The sequence below is a fragment of the Mytilus californianus genome, unplaced genomic scaffold (assembly GCF_021869535.1).
Source record: "Mytilus californianus isolate M0D057914Y unplaced genomic scaffold, xbMytCali1.0.p SCAF_14, whole genome shotgun sequence".
Taxonomy (NCBI): Eukaryota; Metazoa; Mollusca; class Bivalvia; order Mytilida; family Mytilidae; genus Mytilus; species Mytilus californianus.
This window is the reverse complement of record NW_026262626.1, coordinates 22,333,521-22,353,047: the sequence shown is the minus strand read 5'-3', so window position 1 is coordinate 22,353,047 and position 19,527 is coordinate 22,333,521. Positions and strand designations below refer to the sequence as shown.

Below are 19,527 nucleotides of genomic sequence, written 5' to 3'. Positions count from 1 at the left end.
AATAGTAAAAAAAAAAGTACAGCCAAAGTCGGGCACAAAACCAGACCTTTGCATGAGGGAGATATAATCGTTAATCAAGAAAAAAATCAACATTTTGCTGCAGGAAATTGCAATAACGCAATATCCGTATGTTGATGCCAGTATCGACGTACTGGCTACAGGGCTGGTGATATCCTGTGGTATTAACAGTCAACCACCAGACATGTTTATACAACAAAAACATAATGCTATTATAAAAACAGTAACCCCCTCCACACACTCATACACGCACACTACATATCCTGTTTCATCAATATTTTAGTATATGTTATATATTAATCAGTTATTTTACTTTAAAATACACATGCCATATTGTCGTAATAAATCTTATGTAGGCAAATTTTACGATTAATGAATTGTTTGTTGCTTAACGTCCAGTGGCAAATATTTCATAAATGTTCAGGACGAGAACACATTAACAATGAATACAATAAGTAGGTCCTATAATATAGGCCGTTAGGGGAAAGGGATGGGAAATTAAGACTGCTGTCACCAGAAAATGAGGGTATATTGAAGAGGGTCGGGAATTTAGCCTTAGAACAGGCCACATACGAACCCCTCAAAGAGTTGGTGCAAGGGTTCTTAACTTGCAGATAGCGTGGCACTCTCTTTACACGAAACATAGGATTTAAAATCCCCATTCGGACCGGACGTGGTTGCATACTGGTACATTCCGTACAGCCAAAAGGACGACCTACATCGGCGAGGGTTTTGACTGCCGGTTGGAAGAAGACCAAAGTGACAATATGTCTATTCTCCCCAATATAACGAGCACAGTTACGTTAATAGTTTAACAACATAGACATGAAATGAACCATTCGAATGAAACAATCGTAAAATAAAGATTGTGAAATATATTATACATTCATAAAAGAAATGAATTGGATTTAACACATGAATATGATTTATATGCATATAATTGAGAAATGAACTAACAATCATATTAACGTTGGACTATGTTAATCATTTCAACAGGAACATTGTGAATATTGAACAAACATGGCTACATTGCTTACAAAAGCTTTAAATTAATTGAAATACTAAGGATTTTATATCACAGGAATAGATAATTTAGCTGTATTTGACAAAACCCTTCGAGATTTTGGATCTCGATGCTCTTCAACTTTAGTTGTCCTTTTAATTGTTTAATGACTCTTTTGAAGACGAAAAGTGAGTCTGGCGTACAAGAATTTGACACATATCCATAAAATCATCTGTTATTCGGGTGAATTCTTACAGTTGAAAGAACTTTAACCATTTTTTTGCAATTTAAAAAAAAAAGGGGAAAAAAAGCAGCTTTCACAATAACGCATATCTATACTGACAACTTCAAAGCTTATATTAAGTAAACATTAACTGCATTGGAACAAATAAAAATATTTGAAAATTAAAATCGTATTTACCAAATATAAGCAGCAAGGATTTCAACGCAACATGTGATCGCAATATGATCAATAATTAACAAAACATGACACCATCTTACAGATAAATTTATGTATTTACACTAAACTGTACCAAACTAAATGCGTAAGTATAACACTTCTTGCAATAGCGAAATATTTATACTCCTGAAACGCTTGAATGAAAGTTTAAATTTGATAACCACTAACATCTCGACCAAATTGCTTTAGGACTGCACAAGGCTGAACTACGTTACAAAATGCTACGTCACTTAAGGGTTCAGCTGAAACGTAATACACTAAACTGATTGCGCTCCCTACGAAAACGCAATTAAATTATAGCAACTCAAATTCTACTATACTTTCAGGCAGTTTTACAGGTAATATAATGATGTTTATTTTCGAGTCAAGTCAAATTAATGACCATAATCTAACAAAAATGCATAAAGTTGTGATATTTCTGACCAAGGAAGTTATTATTTCATATCATAAATTAACAATGAAAACAGTTTATTTTCAAAACTGAAGGTATGCAGATGAATGAAAATCATGATCGTAGGATTAAGGTTTTGTATACTTATAGATTAAAGCAAAGGAAACTGGTATTAATAATAATACAAATATTCCAAAAGAAATGATTGCAAAACTGTATAACAAAATTATGTAGAAAAAGAAACTTTTCACATGAAAGTATTCTGTCAAGAATGAATTTGTATGCTGTGAAAGATATAAAGCTATATCATGTATATAGCGATTGATGATAGTATAGTAGATTTGTTTACAATTTGAGTAGCAACATAGTAACATAAACGGTACCAATTACTATGCACAAGATGCGTATTTCGACAATAAATGTTTCTTCAATGATACTCAAAGCCAAAAATATTCAGACATTAAAATAAAAATTAAGAGCTTATAAACCAAGAGGACATGAAGTATAGCAAAAAAAAAAAAAAAACCCGGACAGGAAAATCAGAGCTTTTCATGAGGAAGATATAATATGAATATACATAACATTAAATGAAAGCTATGTTGTATAACTTGTTTTTTTTTCGTCCCTAAATTCGTCTTAGGATATTAGACAAACCACGTAAATATAAACAACATGTTTATCAAGAGGTAAAACATTACATGTTTAGACTGGAAAGACGTTGATTTATTTATTCGTTGTTATTGGCTTTGCATAAGCTTTCATTAGTTGCGGGTTAGCGTATATCGGTACTTTGTGTCTTTCCATGTCAGTTGTGTTTGTGCTTGGGGTCGATATGGTGAGTCAAACCATTTTTAACTAATTTTTACAGATTGTTCGTATGTTGTTTCTTTACACCACTGTCCAAGATCAGGAAGGGTTGAGCACTCAAGCATATGTAATCCAGCTACCATAAACGGTAATCTATTCACGGGGTATAAAAATCTTTATCATTTCGATCAATTCAAAGTTTTTTTAAACAGTTAATTTATTAATATCATCAATGAGCTAGCGATACCTTTGGGGAGAAAATTTCCACCAGTAGTGTATATACATTTTACACTGCATTTTTGTAAATCATATCTACAAATCAAAGCAAAACAAAAAAGGTGATTACATTTTTATTGTCATACCCTTAAAATATCACATCTTAACATCTTGTATATTTTTTTTCATGCTTTATCTCTGTAATTTGATGCATGGTTTGTGTTTATTAATGGTTTGGTCAACTTGAATACATTAGAAAGATATGTGGTGTATACGTCAATTAGACTTAAACCGAACTACACACATCTAGAGGTCAACAAAAAAGAGGATATATACGATCTAATCAGTGTTTTATATAATATGTTTTGGTTATACATGTATGTCTGTTATAATCATTGCATTCATAAGTTGCAAGTTATATAGAATAGCGATATATAAAGTCAATTCCTTTCATCTTTTTGGCATACAGAGCATCAAATTTCTCATTGACAGCAACGGTAAAATAGTTTTTCCAGTCTCCAACCTCACCTGTCAAATAGTATATATTTACTGCTAAACATAATACAAATTGCATGAGAAGAGGTATTACAGTGAAAAAGAAGCAACAACATGAGCAATAGAAACATTTGTTTGAATGCATTCAATACTGTAATAAATGAAGGAAAAGCACAAAAACGGATTATTCTGATAGTACTTTCTCTTAATCAAAGGAAGTGTTGTTTTATGTGCAAACAACCATTTTACTTGTATTGAAAATACGAACATGTTCACATATAGATGTTGACGTTGATATAGAAAGTGTCACTTTGAGTATTCTTTCTGTCCTGAAGTATAACCAATGAAGTGGTAAAAGATGTATACATGGACTGTCTGGTCAGGTCGAGCTGGGAAGGTAAATCCGAAACCTACTGTAAGGGGAATGTAAAATAATCCTTTCAACAACTACAAGAACTATCTAAGGTTTCGTAAGTGATCTGTTGCAATGCAGAATTTCGACTTTGTCCTAATTCTAAAGAACCTAGATTTGGATTTTTGTTGAATTTGTATCTCTTCTATGATTTGTATTTATTCAATACAAGCAACCGTTGTCGTACTTTGCGATTGAAAATCGCCCTGAACATGCATAAGGTATTTGTCCCTAGACGTTAAACATACCAACAATCAATCATGATTTAAAAAAAAAGTTGAAGTTGGATACAGTGCATTATTAGGCGATAGATAAGATACACTTATATGAATGAACATAAGGTGTTATATAGATTTATACCTTTCCTGTATGTGAAGTTTGTAATTTTCTTAGCTGCTTCTCTATTATTGATTGTAAACGTTTCCACCTTTGAAGTCGCTGCTTCTTTCAAATTTTTGAAATTACATTTTACTGCTATATTTTTAATTAAGTCAATATTTTCTCCAACTTTTAGAAATTTAGCTAGTTTTGTTATCTCCCTCACCGGATCCTGTGGAAAAGAACATATTTGTTTAATATATTACCATCAACTGACAATGTAAATGTGTTAATAGGTTTGAAGCACATTAAAAAAAAAAAATAAAAAAAAACATTACATCTTGCAATTTACAACTAATTCTTAGAAAACTCAGTGCTATATCAGAAAATGTACAATAACTTTAACTCTTGGTCAAAATTTACTAGCAAAACCTGTCTCCTAATTATCTTCGTCAGGGGCGTTACTTTAACAAGTTATATTTTTTTAGTTACTTATATAGGTAATTTTTGTTTTTAAAAATTATAAAATTACTCAATAGAGTAATTTTAAATTTCAATAGAAGCGTGGACTTAATGTAGTTTTCAGGAATTTTAACCTAATTTTATATCATAAAACTCAGAATTTATTAAATTTGAAAGGAGTATAGAGATGAAAGGTTACTTTAAAAATAATGACAAAAATATTACTTGAATAAGTTATTTTATTCATCTTTGAAAGAATTAGTAACAACACTTATTTAAGGAACATATGTAATAGTTTTGGGTTACAAATTATAAATAACTTCAAGTCTTAATTAAATCACAAGTTTCTATCTATTTTTATTTGTCTACCTTCAAGGTTTTCAAGGAAAATGATATTTTAATGGTCCCAAGAGACCAATCTTTGACCCAGAAGCGTCGATATGAAAGACAAGTGCGTCAGAAAGGCAATTCGTGTTTCAGAAGGATTAGATTTTATATTTCATGTGAAAAATAACCAGATGACTGTGAAAATTTGTTAAAGCTAGTAAAATCCGTATAATTAGACACCTATAAAAATAATATTTAGAAAAGTTACTTATATAAGTAATATTCAAAATAGCCTCGTTTCCAACATTACTTGTATAGGTAATTTTAAAAGTTACTTGTTTAAGTAATGCCCCTGACTGATGTATGTCTTATTGTTTGTTAGCCTTTATATTGAATGAAATCATATCTGATGTATCGTTAAGCTGAAATTGTTAAATCAATGGAATCTTCAATAACAGTAAAGGTTAATGTTTTGTTGCATTGCTGTTTTTTTTCTCCATTTCTCAATAAATTTACATACATATTTTGAGATAGTAAAGGAATAACTATTCTCAATTTTTTAAATTTTTTAATTTTTTTTAAATTCAGACTAAATATGTAGTGATATCATTGATTCTTGAAATGAATTTAAAATATCGTTTATATCGATTTCCTTGTATATTCATGTTCAGTGTTGAACTTTAGCAATGAAAAAATAAATATAAGCTTAAACAAAATACGTCTTTCAGGTCTTCATATGCTAAGCAGTAGATGTTGTCATGTCCTTCCTTCAAGAACTCAAACCACTGTCTTGTATAGTAAAACCAGTTCAATAACGAAGATTCAACTTCTAAAATTTTGAAAAGAACAAACAAACAGCGATTTCACGTAAACAACAATATACCTACAACATTTGAATATGAAAAATGAAAAGAATAACCCGAGGTCAAAATTAAAATTATGTGAAAAAAACGAAATCTTTGACCATGAAATCAAATGATATTTAGTTGCATTTTGGACGTTTGGAATTAATGGTTATTAATGATTCCATTTCATCATTGCCATCTCTTTTCCTTTTGATTTATTGGAACTTGTCTTGTCAGATGCAATGACAAATATTTCGTATACTTTGCATCCCATCTGCAGCTTTTTCAGTGGTATGCGTTTAAAAAACTAACAGATTATCGAAAACTCGATTCTTGATGATTTCACTAGGCAAAACTATGGAACTGTTAGTTTTAGAACATATTTTTCTCTTGTTCTTTGTGTATTTTATATGAACAGCAATTAATATTAACATTCCAAAATTTAAATATTGTATAACAATGTGTATAATAACTTGAAAACTGGACCAAATCAGATAAAATGAAAATTAAAAAAAAAAAAACTTTTTTGTCAGAGGAAACAGTGTGACACAAACCAATAGATAATATATTGTACCAACTTACCGAATTCCATATATTTGCAGATAAATTCATCCCATTTAATAGTAGAATCTAGGAATTTATGACCCTGCAGAAACGGAAGAGCCGACACTAAAACGTCTTTCGGATTCCTTTGAAGGAACAGAATCTTGTTCTTTCTGTCCAATGCCTGCTTTGGTAATCCCTGGGGTGTAAAATGAGTATTATAAATACGAGGTTTTGGCGAATCTCTTAGCACCTCTGCAGGGAAGAATTCCAACATGACTGAAGCATTCTCTTTTCCATGATAATCTGCTTTTTCGTTTCTTAGCATGGAAGTTATTTCCCATAACCAGTGTGTCCCTGTATAAGTTTAATGTAAATGTAACCCATATAAGAATCACCGATGAAAAAAATATGTATGTGTTGTTTATTACTGGACATTATCCAGTTAATAAGATTAGGCAAGCACATTAATCATTTAGTATTTTGTAACTATAATCAACTGAAATGTTTTTCAATTAAAAAATAGTATTCTTTCGTGTGTTTTGCATGCATACTTTTTTCTCTTTTATTTTGTTTTAGTTTTTAGTTCCTTTTCAAAATCAAAATGAAATGCAGCTCACTAAGGAAGCTAAGTTCAACGAAACAGTCGTTGTGGTATACAAATAATCCTTTTTAGTTTAAATCAAAATGTTAAATTCGGAAGGTTTTGTACAATTTTAAAAATTTAATAGCAGGTATTTCATCAAAATAAGAAGACGATGTTACAACCGTGCCCTATAAAAATTATATTGAGAAATTAAAAATTATTTTTCATGGCATGCTCGCCTTTAAGGCCGGAAGTTGCTGATTTGATACCATCTCTCCTAAATCACATATAAAAGTTTTGCTGTATTTCATTAAAGTGCGCATCATTTAAGAAGATTAGCAAAATTTTCGACTAGCAGTCAGTGTGATTCAGAATAAAGCTACTATCATCAATTAGACTGTTACCTTGTTTACTAGTATGTAAAATTGGCCTGAATATTTTGGTTCGATATGAACGACTGAATATATGATACCAAACCACCAAAAAGGGATATAAGATACAAGACAGTGTTGTTTCCAAATATGGAATATCGATTTTCAAAAATCAAACAATTTGATTACCAAATAATCAATTATAATTTTCAAATATCAAGCATTCCGATTTTAACTCATTTATACACAGTCTTGGTTTGGAAGAGGGACCGACATGGTTAGAATATGCAAATGGTGACACCATTACAAACACAATTTCATTTTAATATTCTTGTCATGGCTAGAAAGTACACAAAATAACACCATTACAGACTCGGTCCCGGCTTAGTATTCTTGTGCGTGTGCGTTGATAATGAGGCTGATCTTTTTTGTTTTTAGAAATTTACGTCACCGGGGTACGTCACTTTTTGTGGCCTTGGTCCATTCGTGTGGTGCGCGGTTTATACTTCGTTGTGATTTCCTGTGCTGTCGTGAATTCATGGGAGGTGTCATATGTTATTCTGCGGTTTACATGTTGTTATGTTCTATTATATTATGTGTTTATGTGTTTCTCTGTGCTGGGTGTTCTTGTGTTTGTTTGTGCTGTGTTCCTGTCGCGTAGTGTTGTCCATGTTGTTGTTTTAGCGGTATTTGTAACATTGCCATATACGCGGGAGGTTTGGTAGCCAAAAAACCAGGTTCAACCCACCATGTTTTTTAAATTGTCCTGCACCAAGTCAGGAATATGGCAGTTGTTATTAAAAATTCCGTTGCTATGTATGTTGGCGTGTGTTTTTGTTGCACTTCAGTGTTTCTGTTGTTCCGTTGTTTTCCTCTTATAATTAATGTGTTTCTCTCGGTTTTAGTTTGTAACCCGGATTTGTTTTCTCTTAATCGATATATGACTATTAAACAGCGGTGTACTACTGTTGCCTTTATTGAATATAAGTTATAAGAAAAAAAACATCAAGTTATCCATTTGCCTGAGAAAACAATTATGACGAACAGTCTGTTTAATACAAAAAGATTTATAATTTGGTAAGTAATGGCAAAAGCCGTTTACCGATATTTAAATTTCATCAAACGACGATCAAAAAGACCTGGTGATGTGTGATTTATCATTAAAAGTCAAGATCCACAAACAAAGAAGAACCGAAGCCGAAGCAATACTAAGCACATGTCTGATACAATCAGTTCAGCGTATCAAATGTATAATATTTGAAATGCTCTTTGTGAACTAATTCATAAACACTATGCGTCGATTGTTAACCGTATCAAAATCTTGAATGAGTTGATAAGGACACGTATCATAACTGAATATAAGTAGAATTTAAGAAAAAATATTAACCCATTCTCACTCCTATCGGTACCTTAGTACTGATTGGCAAACTATTGAGACAACTTTAAATAGCTAGTTTGCTTGGAGGCTTGTATATGACAATGTTTTAAGGACAGTTGTGGGTTTGGGCTCAATGTAATGCTTTATTCACCAGCATTGCGATTCATCTTGCCTCAAACGTCAACCAAGTACTATTGAATAATGATATGCCTCTTATTGAAGTGTTTCCGTGAAATTGTTTTTTGTTTTTATAATATGAACTGAATAGTTTTACAGTATATTGAATTATTCGACATCATTTGGTCACTGATGGACAATAATACCACGTCTTTTTATTTTTATACTATAAAGTATACTAATGATATTGAGAAAAAGATGACTTTTTTATCAACGGTGCCGCGTTTTGGAAGAATATCATTCCAATTAAAGATTTGACCAAGTAAAATATGTGGTTCATAGTGTGTCAGCGTAAACTCAAATAACATTCCAGGGTCGTGTTGATTTCTTTGTATTATTTTCTGTTCAAGAGTTCTTTTCAATCGAATTTGAACAATGTCATTTTGGAGAAAGAAAAAATGTCACAAAACACGGAAGGGTAAAAACGAATAGATGCATAAAAGTAAGCCAAACATATTCTTTTACTGTATCAAAACTCAACATTTACCTTAGAAATATCTCTGTTTAAGGAACCAACATTTTTGTTGGCTTTTTTCTACAGGACACAAATTAGCACAGTCGACCAAAAGGTTACACAACAAAGTTCAAAGCCAAGTTCTTATTTCATGTACTTTAGTTCTCCCAACACTCAGAACAATCTCATATTTATGATGTTTATCTACAATGGCCTTGTATTGACGAAAGAGAAATTAAGCAGAACGCTCCAACTACTTGGATATGCTAAGATTGAAATAAACCATACACTAACCGCATTTCATCTAGGATAAACAACGATGTTTTGAATAATTATAACTAAGTGTTTATCATATCAACTGAAAATATATATTGTTACTTCGAGGCAAAAACTACACAACATGTATCACTTGGTTATTGTTGAAATAGGCTGTGTGAAAATACTACGCGCTAACAATTTAAACCAAAAAGTTGCCATCGAACAATAGGTAAGCCGAAATACAAACGAGAATTGACACTGTTATCTTAATGAATATTTCATACATCTTTTCATGGTGTTTTCGTTTAATTTATATTAAGATATTACCAATGTTACGCCGTCAAATGTTAATTACACTTTCTCGCTAAGACTGCATTTGTTAATATATTTTATTTTTAGTGATTTTGTCCTTCAAAATGCTACGTTCGATGCACTTTTTAGGTTTTTTTTCATTTTGTCACATATTGTCAAGAATGAGGAAGTGTAGAGTGTTACAAACGGTGATTTTCCTTTCTTTGGAATGTTATTTTGAACTTTTATTATTCTTCATCTACGTCGTGTTAGTTCTTGCTTTGTTGGTTACCTAACCATATCATTGATTGTTTAGTTTTCTGAAAAAACAGTCGTGTAACATATTTAAGACCAACTATTTTAGCAATGTAAACTTCACTCAAATCCAAATCCATCTTTTTTAATTGATAACCGATTAAAAAAACCATTAAGAATATGAATACAATGTCTATTTTGTGTATGCTGTTATCATATACCTGATTTTGCAAATGCACATATTATGACATCATCATCATCCATTTCCATATTTCTGATACTCGGTATGTGTTTTCTGTAATCCGGAATCATCCTGGCCATTGTAACTAAATGCTGTAATGCGTCCCCATTTTTTAAACATTGTATCGGTGTACCACCCAAGTCAACGGTTAAAATTTCATCGTCACTAGTAATCGGATCTGTAACAAATTTTGAAATGGTTCTGTAATGTTCATGACCATTATTTAGTATTTCAAGTTATAATCATGGAAGTTCGGTATTTTAAAATTTTGTTTGTCTATTAAAAAATGTGATTGTTGTTTTACGTTCCTGATGAGCTACTTAAAAATTTAAAGGTCCTACAGTTAAGCAGTACTTGAGAAAAAAAACCTATAACTTTGAACAACTATGAATCTGCGGACCAAATATTCGGTCATTCTGTTAAATCGTACTTGAGAAAAGTATGAAAAATAGTTTTATTGATTTATCATATTTTTAGAAATTGAAAGTAACGTCAAACTGGAGGTTAGTGTTGGACAAAACTGCAAAGTGCCCACTAAAGTGCGTTTCTATAAAGATGCTGTCCGAATATGAATATTTTATTTAGTTGTTTCCGAGGGAAGTGTCACAGAAATATCTTTGGTGGCATAAACATTTTAGCAATTTATCCGATAAATATATATGCTCTGTACATTAAGTTGACTAGGTTGAGGGTGGGAGTTTCGTCATTAAATAGGTGCAAATATTTTAAAGCATACAGTCCAGCCAAACTCCTCCTGAAGGATTGGTTTTTCTTCAGTAAGGGAGTTGGTCAGATCACATTATTTCTCTTCCTCAGCTAACTCTACTGGGAAATAGGCATTAATGAGGAGAAAGACTTGCTATTGTCGAGTTGTATGCGTCTAAAACTGTAATCGAAATTTCTGATTTATGTTTCTCCAGCTTTCAATATGTTGTTATCAGATCAAAACATCTAATAGATAAGATGAAATATATTCCATATGAATTAAATGATTTGCTAAAAGAGTCCAAAGGTTCTAAAGGACAGCAAAAAGAAGACACAAGAAAAACCGACTAAAAATACGATTTAAAAGCAAAATCGACGACAAAACAATTTAGTCAAGATAGCACTTTTGATGAAAGAAAGGGCTGAGCAACACGAATCTGACCAAAACATTAGGTTAATCTCATTTGATCGAGAAGGGTAAGCTTGTCATGTTTCACTTCTACCACTTTTCGTGTTGATTTCGAACATCAATGGCTAATTCGGCGAACATTTTCATTTTAGAAATTGTACAACCAAGGAAAAGTGTGTCTTATATTAATTTAATAAGGATTATGACGAGTGTTGCTTACCAAAGTCATATTTCAATTCAGGTTTCCATTCAGAAGAAGTATCACAATCTAACTTTCTGTCTCCCATTATACTAGTCTTATATCTAAAAGAACAACAGACAATGAAGAAACAGAATAATTTTGGTATACAGTATAAAAATAATGTCTTTTTAAAATAATTTATCATCCAACATATATATGATTTATATACAACATATATGAATCAGTATACATATATAATGAAGACATAATCTTAAATCAGTTTAATTGAAGTCTTTGAAACATTCCCCATTTCTATTCCCAATTTTACTTAAAGGTCACCAAACGGCCTTCGACAATAAGCAAAACCATACCGCAAAGTCAGCTTTAAAAGACTCCGAAATGGCAAGGTAAAACAATTCAACATAATTGTTGAATTTGGAGGTAGACTTTTTCAACAAATTGTCGGCATTCCATGGGAACGAACTGCGCGCCTCTCCTTGCTAACCTCTTCTTACTTTCATATGAGTCGAAATTCCTTCAGACACTTGTCAAAAACAAGAAGATCAAAGAAGCCAGATCATTTTATTTTACATTCAGATATATTAATGATGTTTTGTTTCTTCAAAACAACCCAAAATTTCTGAAAGGGTTCCTTTAAGGTAGCCTCTAGAACTAGAGATTAAAGAAACAACAGATACGGCTTCTTTCGCCTCATTTGTAGATTTATACCTCAAAATTGACATAAACGGTCATCTCAGTACCAGAATCTATGACAAACGAGACGATTTTAATTTTGAAATTATCAATTTCCCTCACCTTAGTAGCAATATACCAACTTCCCCTGCATATGGGATATACATTTCCCAACTCACGCGATACTCAAAAGCTTGCAGCTGCTACTCAGACTTTGTAAATCGTCACCAGTGTCTGAGCAGAAAGTTGATGAACCAGAGTTATGTCCAAGAACGTCTCATCCTTTTTCTAAGAGTTCATCTGAAGATACCAGGACCTTGTTGATAAATATTCCGTATCAACTTCACAAATAATACATTATGGTCATGATGTATATATTTTAGGTACTGACGTTGTTTTTCATCTTACTTACGTGTTATAGTGTTCTTTATTTGACTTTGTAAATTATTAATGTTTACTGTTTGGTCCGTATTTGGCTATATTCTGTAGGCTTGGCTCGGTACTTGCACTTCCGCAACTGTGTTGCTGTGCTGTTGTTATTTTTTGTGTTGCTGTGCTGTTGTCAATTTTTGTATTGTTGTGTTTCATTTTTGCGTATATTCTTTGTCTATATGTCATTTGTTTTTCGTTGTTGACATCTTCGATTGTTATTATAGTGATTGAGACTATAACACAATGCTGACTGCCGACCCTTTTTTTTTTGACATTTTCACCTATTATGTCTGTCTGTTTTGTTCACACAAGTGAGAGGTTAAGCAAGCTTTAAACCCCCGGTTTAATCCACCATTTTCTACATAAGGAATTGTCAATGTCAGGAATATGACAGCTGTATTCGATTCGTTTGATGTGTTTGAGAATTTGATTTTGCCAACTTTTAAGGGAATTTCCGATTTGAATTTTCCTTGGAGATTTTTTATGTTTTACCTTTTTCAACTTTTTTTAAAGATTGAAGAATGCACGGAAAGCTAGATCTGATATCATTGGTTAGTTATATTATTATTTAATTGTTCTCTACTATCAGTCTTTATATTACGTATTGCCATAGCACATGTAGCCTGTTCTGTATGCTTTTGCAAAAATACATATTCATTCATTTATTCAAACGAGAAAACTAATAACCTGATTGATGTACAAAACAATGAACGAATAACAAAAATGATTTACAGCAACAAACGAAAACAACTGAATTACAGGCTCCTGATTTGAGATAGGCACATACAGAATGATGCAGGTTTAAACATGTTTGTCATACAATTGGTAAGTTTAGCTAAATATAAAACCACGTATTACCCATCATTTTCTTCGGAAAATGCTGTATCAATTCAGGAATATGGGTATTGTTTTCCACGTTTCCCGTTCAGTGATAGCGTTTTTATATTATACTTCTCTTTTTTTAATTTACCCTTGAGTTCAGTATTTTTGCAACACTCATTTTTACCCAATCTGCGTCAGTCATTACCGATTTAATGCCCAATAGATGCAGATATGTGACGCGTGCATAGATCTATAGATCTTATAGAAAAGGTAACAATAGTTATGGACTATAATTTATCATTTTAAAACATCGAGTGAATAACAAAAAAATGTGAATCCTTATGTATATGTCAGCAATCAATTATATATATATTTCAAATTTCAAACGGTAGATATTGTATCAAAATGGAAAAATATCACAAATTTACATGATTTTAATTATTATCATTAAGAAATAATGTGTTGTTAACAAGCCTGACGTGAATAGAAAACAAACCTATAGATTGGAAATTCAGTACTACCATAACAACCTGCCTATTTATTACACATTGTACAATCATGCTATGCCATTAATTACGTATTCAAATATAATCACACAAGTATATGACACGGATAATCAATTTCGTAGTTCAAGAATTAAATATATCATAATAAGTGAAATTTTACTTCATTTAATGATGAATTGTTATGACTTGCAATATCCATTTTGAAAGATGAATGATAACGAATAAACTTACCTTTTATATCGTCAAATGTCACATTCATGTCGTGATTCAATACGTGTGTTTTCCACAGGTATAATTAAGGTAGAATTGATTTTAATTTTACCGAAAAAAAATGTCTGGAAAACAACAAATTACCCTGTAGGAAATGTCTAAACATTGATTGATAAACGCAACATTACTTACTTATCGTCCTGTCAGTTTTGGTTCAACATAAATTTACTTATACATTGTTGTATGACGTTATCATCTCACAGATAAATTTATGTATATCAAACTAATGCGTTAGCATAACACTTCTTACATTAGGGGTAAATTTGTATTCATGAAAAGCTTGAACGATGATTAAGATTTGATATCACAACTAAAATATCGACCAGCGTGCTCGAAAACTTAACTACAAAAGGCTAAACTACGATACACAATGAAAAGTCACAAACATTAGGTTTAGCTAAAACATAAAATACAAAACCAATTACCCCCTACAAAAACGCATTTAAATTGTAGCAAATTTTATATTCTACTATGAATTAAGCGAAATTTACAGTTCATATATATAGAAAAATGGCATTTTTTTACATTGATTCTGACTTTATCATCAAAAAAAAAGCAAGAGCGCCCGTTATGGCGAGCTGATATTCCAGCTGACGAAGTCAATATAAAAAAAAGATACCTATTCTATTTATCGGTAATTTGTCATATCTGTATGTTTTTTTGTTGAGAATATAAGGTTAAATGAAATATTTACTAAAACTTCTTTGACTCGTACAAAATGTTGGGATAGTTGTTCGGTTGTATGAATGAGGTCGCGTGCATTTTATTGATACATTGACGCGGAACGACTTGAGCACGTGACATTTTGCACTGATACATGACGTCAATGGCTTATATTTTATGAGTCCTGTCCATGATCTTGAAAGTATCAAAATTGAGAAGTGGAATGTATCAAAGAGTCAACAACTCGACCAAAGAGCAGAAAACAGCCGAAGGTCACCAATGGGTCTTCAACACAGTGAGAAAATCCCGCACCGGAGGCGGGCTTCAGCTGGCCCCTAAACAAAATGTGTACCAGTTCTGTGAAAATGGACGTCACACTAAACTCCAAAACATATAAATGAACTTAAATAAAAAAGCATACAAGACTTACAAAGGCCGGAGGCTCATGACTTGGGACAAGCGTGTAAATGCAGCGGGGTTAAACATGCAATAAAGCAATAAGTGGTGCACAGTTAGTCCCCATTGGAATTCCGATAACTTGACAATATACGCAATCTATATAGCGAACAAAAAATTGTTATCTAGTAAAAATTTATGGGCAGTTATCGTATCAAAGCAGGTCCAATTGGCATAGTTCTTTTGTTTATTGATACTAAAAATTGACCTAAAAGAAAGTGAACATTTATATTCGCATTCAGACTTTTTAAATGTCCATCAAATTAGGTGTGTGCATTTTTTCGTAATAAGATTGAGGCAAAGTGGTATATATAGATATACATATTTGTTTAGTGGCCAGCTGAAGGACGCCTCCAGGTGCGGGACTTTCTTGCTGCATTGAAGACCCATTGGTGGCCTTCGGCTGTTGTCTGCTTTATGGTCGGGTTGTTGTCTCTTTGACACATTCCCCATTTCCATTCTCAATTTTATAGTTTAGAAAAATCAAAAATTTGAACAGATTCGAAATCCAAAATTTAAGCATGCAATTTATCATGTAGTTCCAACAAATTTTTGACATTCCAAAAGTAATTAATTCCACCATTTTCAAACGCCTTATTTGATCTGAGCGTCACTGATGTGTCTTTTGTAGACGAAACGCGCGTCTGGCGTATCACATTATAATCCTGGTACCTTTGATAACTATTGAACAATTTATTACCAGGTTTTTGATTGTACCAAGTGTACTAGTAAGTAGAATAGACAGTTTAGTAGTGGAATAATGGCTTGAAGACCATATAAATCTATATTTGTAAGGTGATTTGTGCAGCTTCGGAAGCGTTTACATAGTTTGAACTTTCATTGTATTTGGTTCTGCTTGAAAAGAGGTAGCTAAAAGTTTATGTTTTGCTACAGATGTTATTTCCGAAAATGGAGTCAGTTAGAATGTTGCTGAATTCGTGATTTCTTTTTGCAGAACCTGAATGTAAAATTAACGTCAAACAATAACAATGAATAATGATATTATTAGCAGCCTTGTGAGAAAACAAAAACAAAAACAAATTCCTTTGCGAGTTCTTTTGTTTATATTTGATACGAGTAAAAGGGCTATTATGGTTTTTGTTAGGAGTAAAATGTTCTTTCAAATGTTTATTACGAATATCAACTATGTTTCTTACTGATTTAACAAAAAAGAATCTAAAATTGTAACTGAAATTAACATCTTTACACACTTTGCCATAATTAAACACATATTTCTGAGTCTCAATCTTCAAATTTGCTTATCTAAAAATACTACAATCGCTAACATTTTTAATAATAAAAATCGTGCACGTGGTTACCCTTCTATTGATAAGTGTTATGCAAAAAATAGCTTACATGTCCCCGTCTTTCCACCAACAATACGGCTAGGTCCACGTTTTATGGTCGCACATTTTACTTAAATTTTGAAACTGAAAAACTAACATTGTTATCTATTTACTCATATGAAACAAACTGAAATGCAGTCAATCCTCTCGGTCTTCATGATAATATCAGTGGAATTGGCAATACATTGTATATCAAGAACCGATTCTGTTAACATTTTGGATATAGTTTCTAAAACTGTTTGTAAAAACCGTTCTCATGGGCGTAGAATAAATCGCAATCAGAGAAATTTCGCACCAACAATACAAATATTTCGGTTCTAATTACTATTTTAAAAAACAACGGCAGACGTTATCTGTTAACCAAGCTCTGTTCTTTACCTGTTAATAAATTACATCAAACTTTAGAGGATTTCAACACAATTCCATATTGCAGTCCTAAGTATGAAATCGTACAAATTATGTTAGCATATTGTTATTCTAAACTGTTTCCCAAAATTGATCGCCGGGAAGATCATAAAAAACATTTTATTAAAATCCAATATGTCAATAAAGGTTTTGATTTTGTAAATATTATCGGTATTTTCAATAATCATTCTGGTAAAAAATAAAATCCTGGCTATTTTGATAATACTGAACTCCCTCTTATTTGCTATGTTTACTACTTGTAGATACCCTTTGAACAAGTTTGGTATTCAGTATTTTTCGATTTCTTAATTTCAGTTTTTGTTATTTTTTTGTTATCCGTATTAGGCAGTAAGAACAAAGTGAAAATGTACAAATTACCGATTAAATTATGTTTTGATTTTCGAATAGCGTTCTACATGTCAAATTAATGACCAAAATCTAACAACATAGCATGAATCTGTGATATTCATTGACCTTATATTTTACATCATGAATAAAATGATAAAAATGATAAAAATATTTTATTTTCTGAACTAAATGTATCCAGATATATGAAATCCATCCTTAGAATAATGTGTGGGTTACTTATAGATGAAAGCAACTGAAACTGTTAGCAATAATAAAAAAAAAACAATATCCATAAAGAAATAATGGCATGATCGTATGAAATATTCAAGAAGAAATAAGTACATGCAAGTATCTTGTATGCATTGAAAGATATAAACATACGGATACTATTAGTAAATTGGTTTACAATTTAAGTAGTTACATAATGACATTTACGGTACAAATTTGTATGCACCAGAAACGCATTTTGACAAAAAAATGTCTCTTCAATGATTCTCAGAGCCAAAATATTAAAACATCCAAAACTTATTAATACAAATGAAGAGCTTATAAATAAAAAAGGAAAGCCATAGCCGAGCAAGAAAATCAGAGCTTTGCATCAGCTAGGAATACCATCGGAGAGGAAATCTCCACCGGCAGTGTGTATTCATTTTTGTAAATTATGCCATCAAAATCAAAGCAAAACCAAAAAGGTGATTGCAATTTTATTTTCATATCATAAGGATACTTCATGTTATCATCGTCCTTCTAGTGTACCATTGCTTTTTCAATGATTTTTATTTTGTGCTTTATCTCATTGCTTCTTTGTCCGTAATAATGGCTTGGTCAACTTGAATTCGTTTACGTCAATGAGATTGCAAACCTTACGATTCACATCACAATTAAAAGTCACAGAAAGAGAGGGTGAATACGAATCTAATTAGATCCTCATATATTATAATTTGGTTATAAGTCTGTTATTAAACTATTATGATTGTATTCATAAGTAACAAGTTATAAAGAATAGCGATATTTAAAAGTTATTCTTTTCATCTTTTTGGCATACCGAGTATCGAATTTCTCGTTGACAGCAACGGTAAAGTAGTTTTTCCAGTCTCCAACCTCACCTGTGAAAGAGTAATAACACACTTACTGCTCAATATGATAAACATTGCACTAGTAGTGGAATTACATTTAATAAAAAAGATCAATAACATGAACAAAAAAAGCATTTGTTAAAATTAAAGTCAGGAATATGACAGTTGTTATCCTTTCGTTTGATTTGTTTGAGCTTTTGATTTTGCCATTTGATTACGGACTTTCCATTTCGAATTTTTCTCGGAGTTTGGTATTTTTGTTATTTTACTTTTTAGTAGTAAAAATATGAAAGATGGAAAGATGCAGTTAGGTTTAAGATATGATGTATGTCTAACAAATTATGCAGGAATATTTTCTGCGAACAGGTTCAATACTGGCTAACTGTTCATCACTTAAATAAATGAAGGAGAAGCACACAAACCGATAATTCACAAAAACTATTTTCTATTTATTAAGGGACGTGTTGTTTTATGTGCAAATCACCAGGTTACATGTAATATGAATAAGAAAAATTCACATATAGGTGTTGATTTTGATATACAAAGTATCATCCCGAGTATTCGTTCTGTCCTGAAGTAAAAACCAATGAACTGGTAAGCCTGTGACTAGCTTTGCTGTATGTATAAATACAATTTCAGGTCAGGTCGAGCTGAAAAAGTAAACCCGAAACCTGTTGTAAGGTGAATACCTTTCACCTGAGCGTAAAAGTTTCCTTGCAACAATCGTTAAATATTCCGTATGTGATCAGAATTTCAGTTGTGCCGAATATCGCTTTTTTTTAAAGTAGTGGTCCTCATATTAATCATGTGGACCAATTCTTAAGAACCTTAATTTTGACTTATGTTGTTTTTTTTTTTTTTTTTATAGAATTGGTATTCATTCAATACTTGCAACCCTTTTTATTCT

General features: G+C 31.7%; 1 protein-coding gene across 6 annotated transcripts in view; it reads right to left on the bottom strand.

Moving 5' to 3' along the window:
- The window catches only part of LOC127724409 (sulfotransferase 1A1-like), a 108,344-nt gene that overhangs the window by 35,737 nt on the left and 53,080 nt on the right, over positions 1-19,527 (bottom strand). The window contains exon 11 of one of the 6 annotated variants that reach the window (XM_052231357.1): positions 3,101-3,423. The exons of 4 other annotated variants lie outside the window; for them this stretch is intronic. In XM_052231357.1, coding sequence (XP_052087317.1) covers positions 3,311-3,423 — 113 coding nt within the window. In that variant the 3' untranslated portion in view covers positions 3,101-3,310. Of the gene's footprint in view, positions 1-3,100; positions 3,424-17,700; positions 18,651-19,527 lie in introns of those variants that run through there. One more of the 6 variants, XM_052231355.1, reaches the window with a different exon arrangement.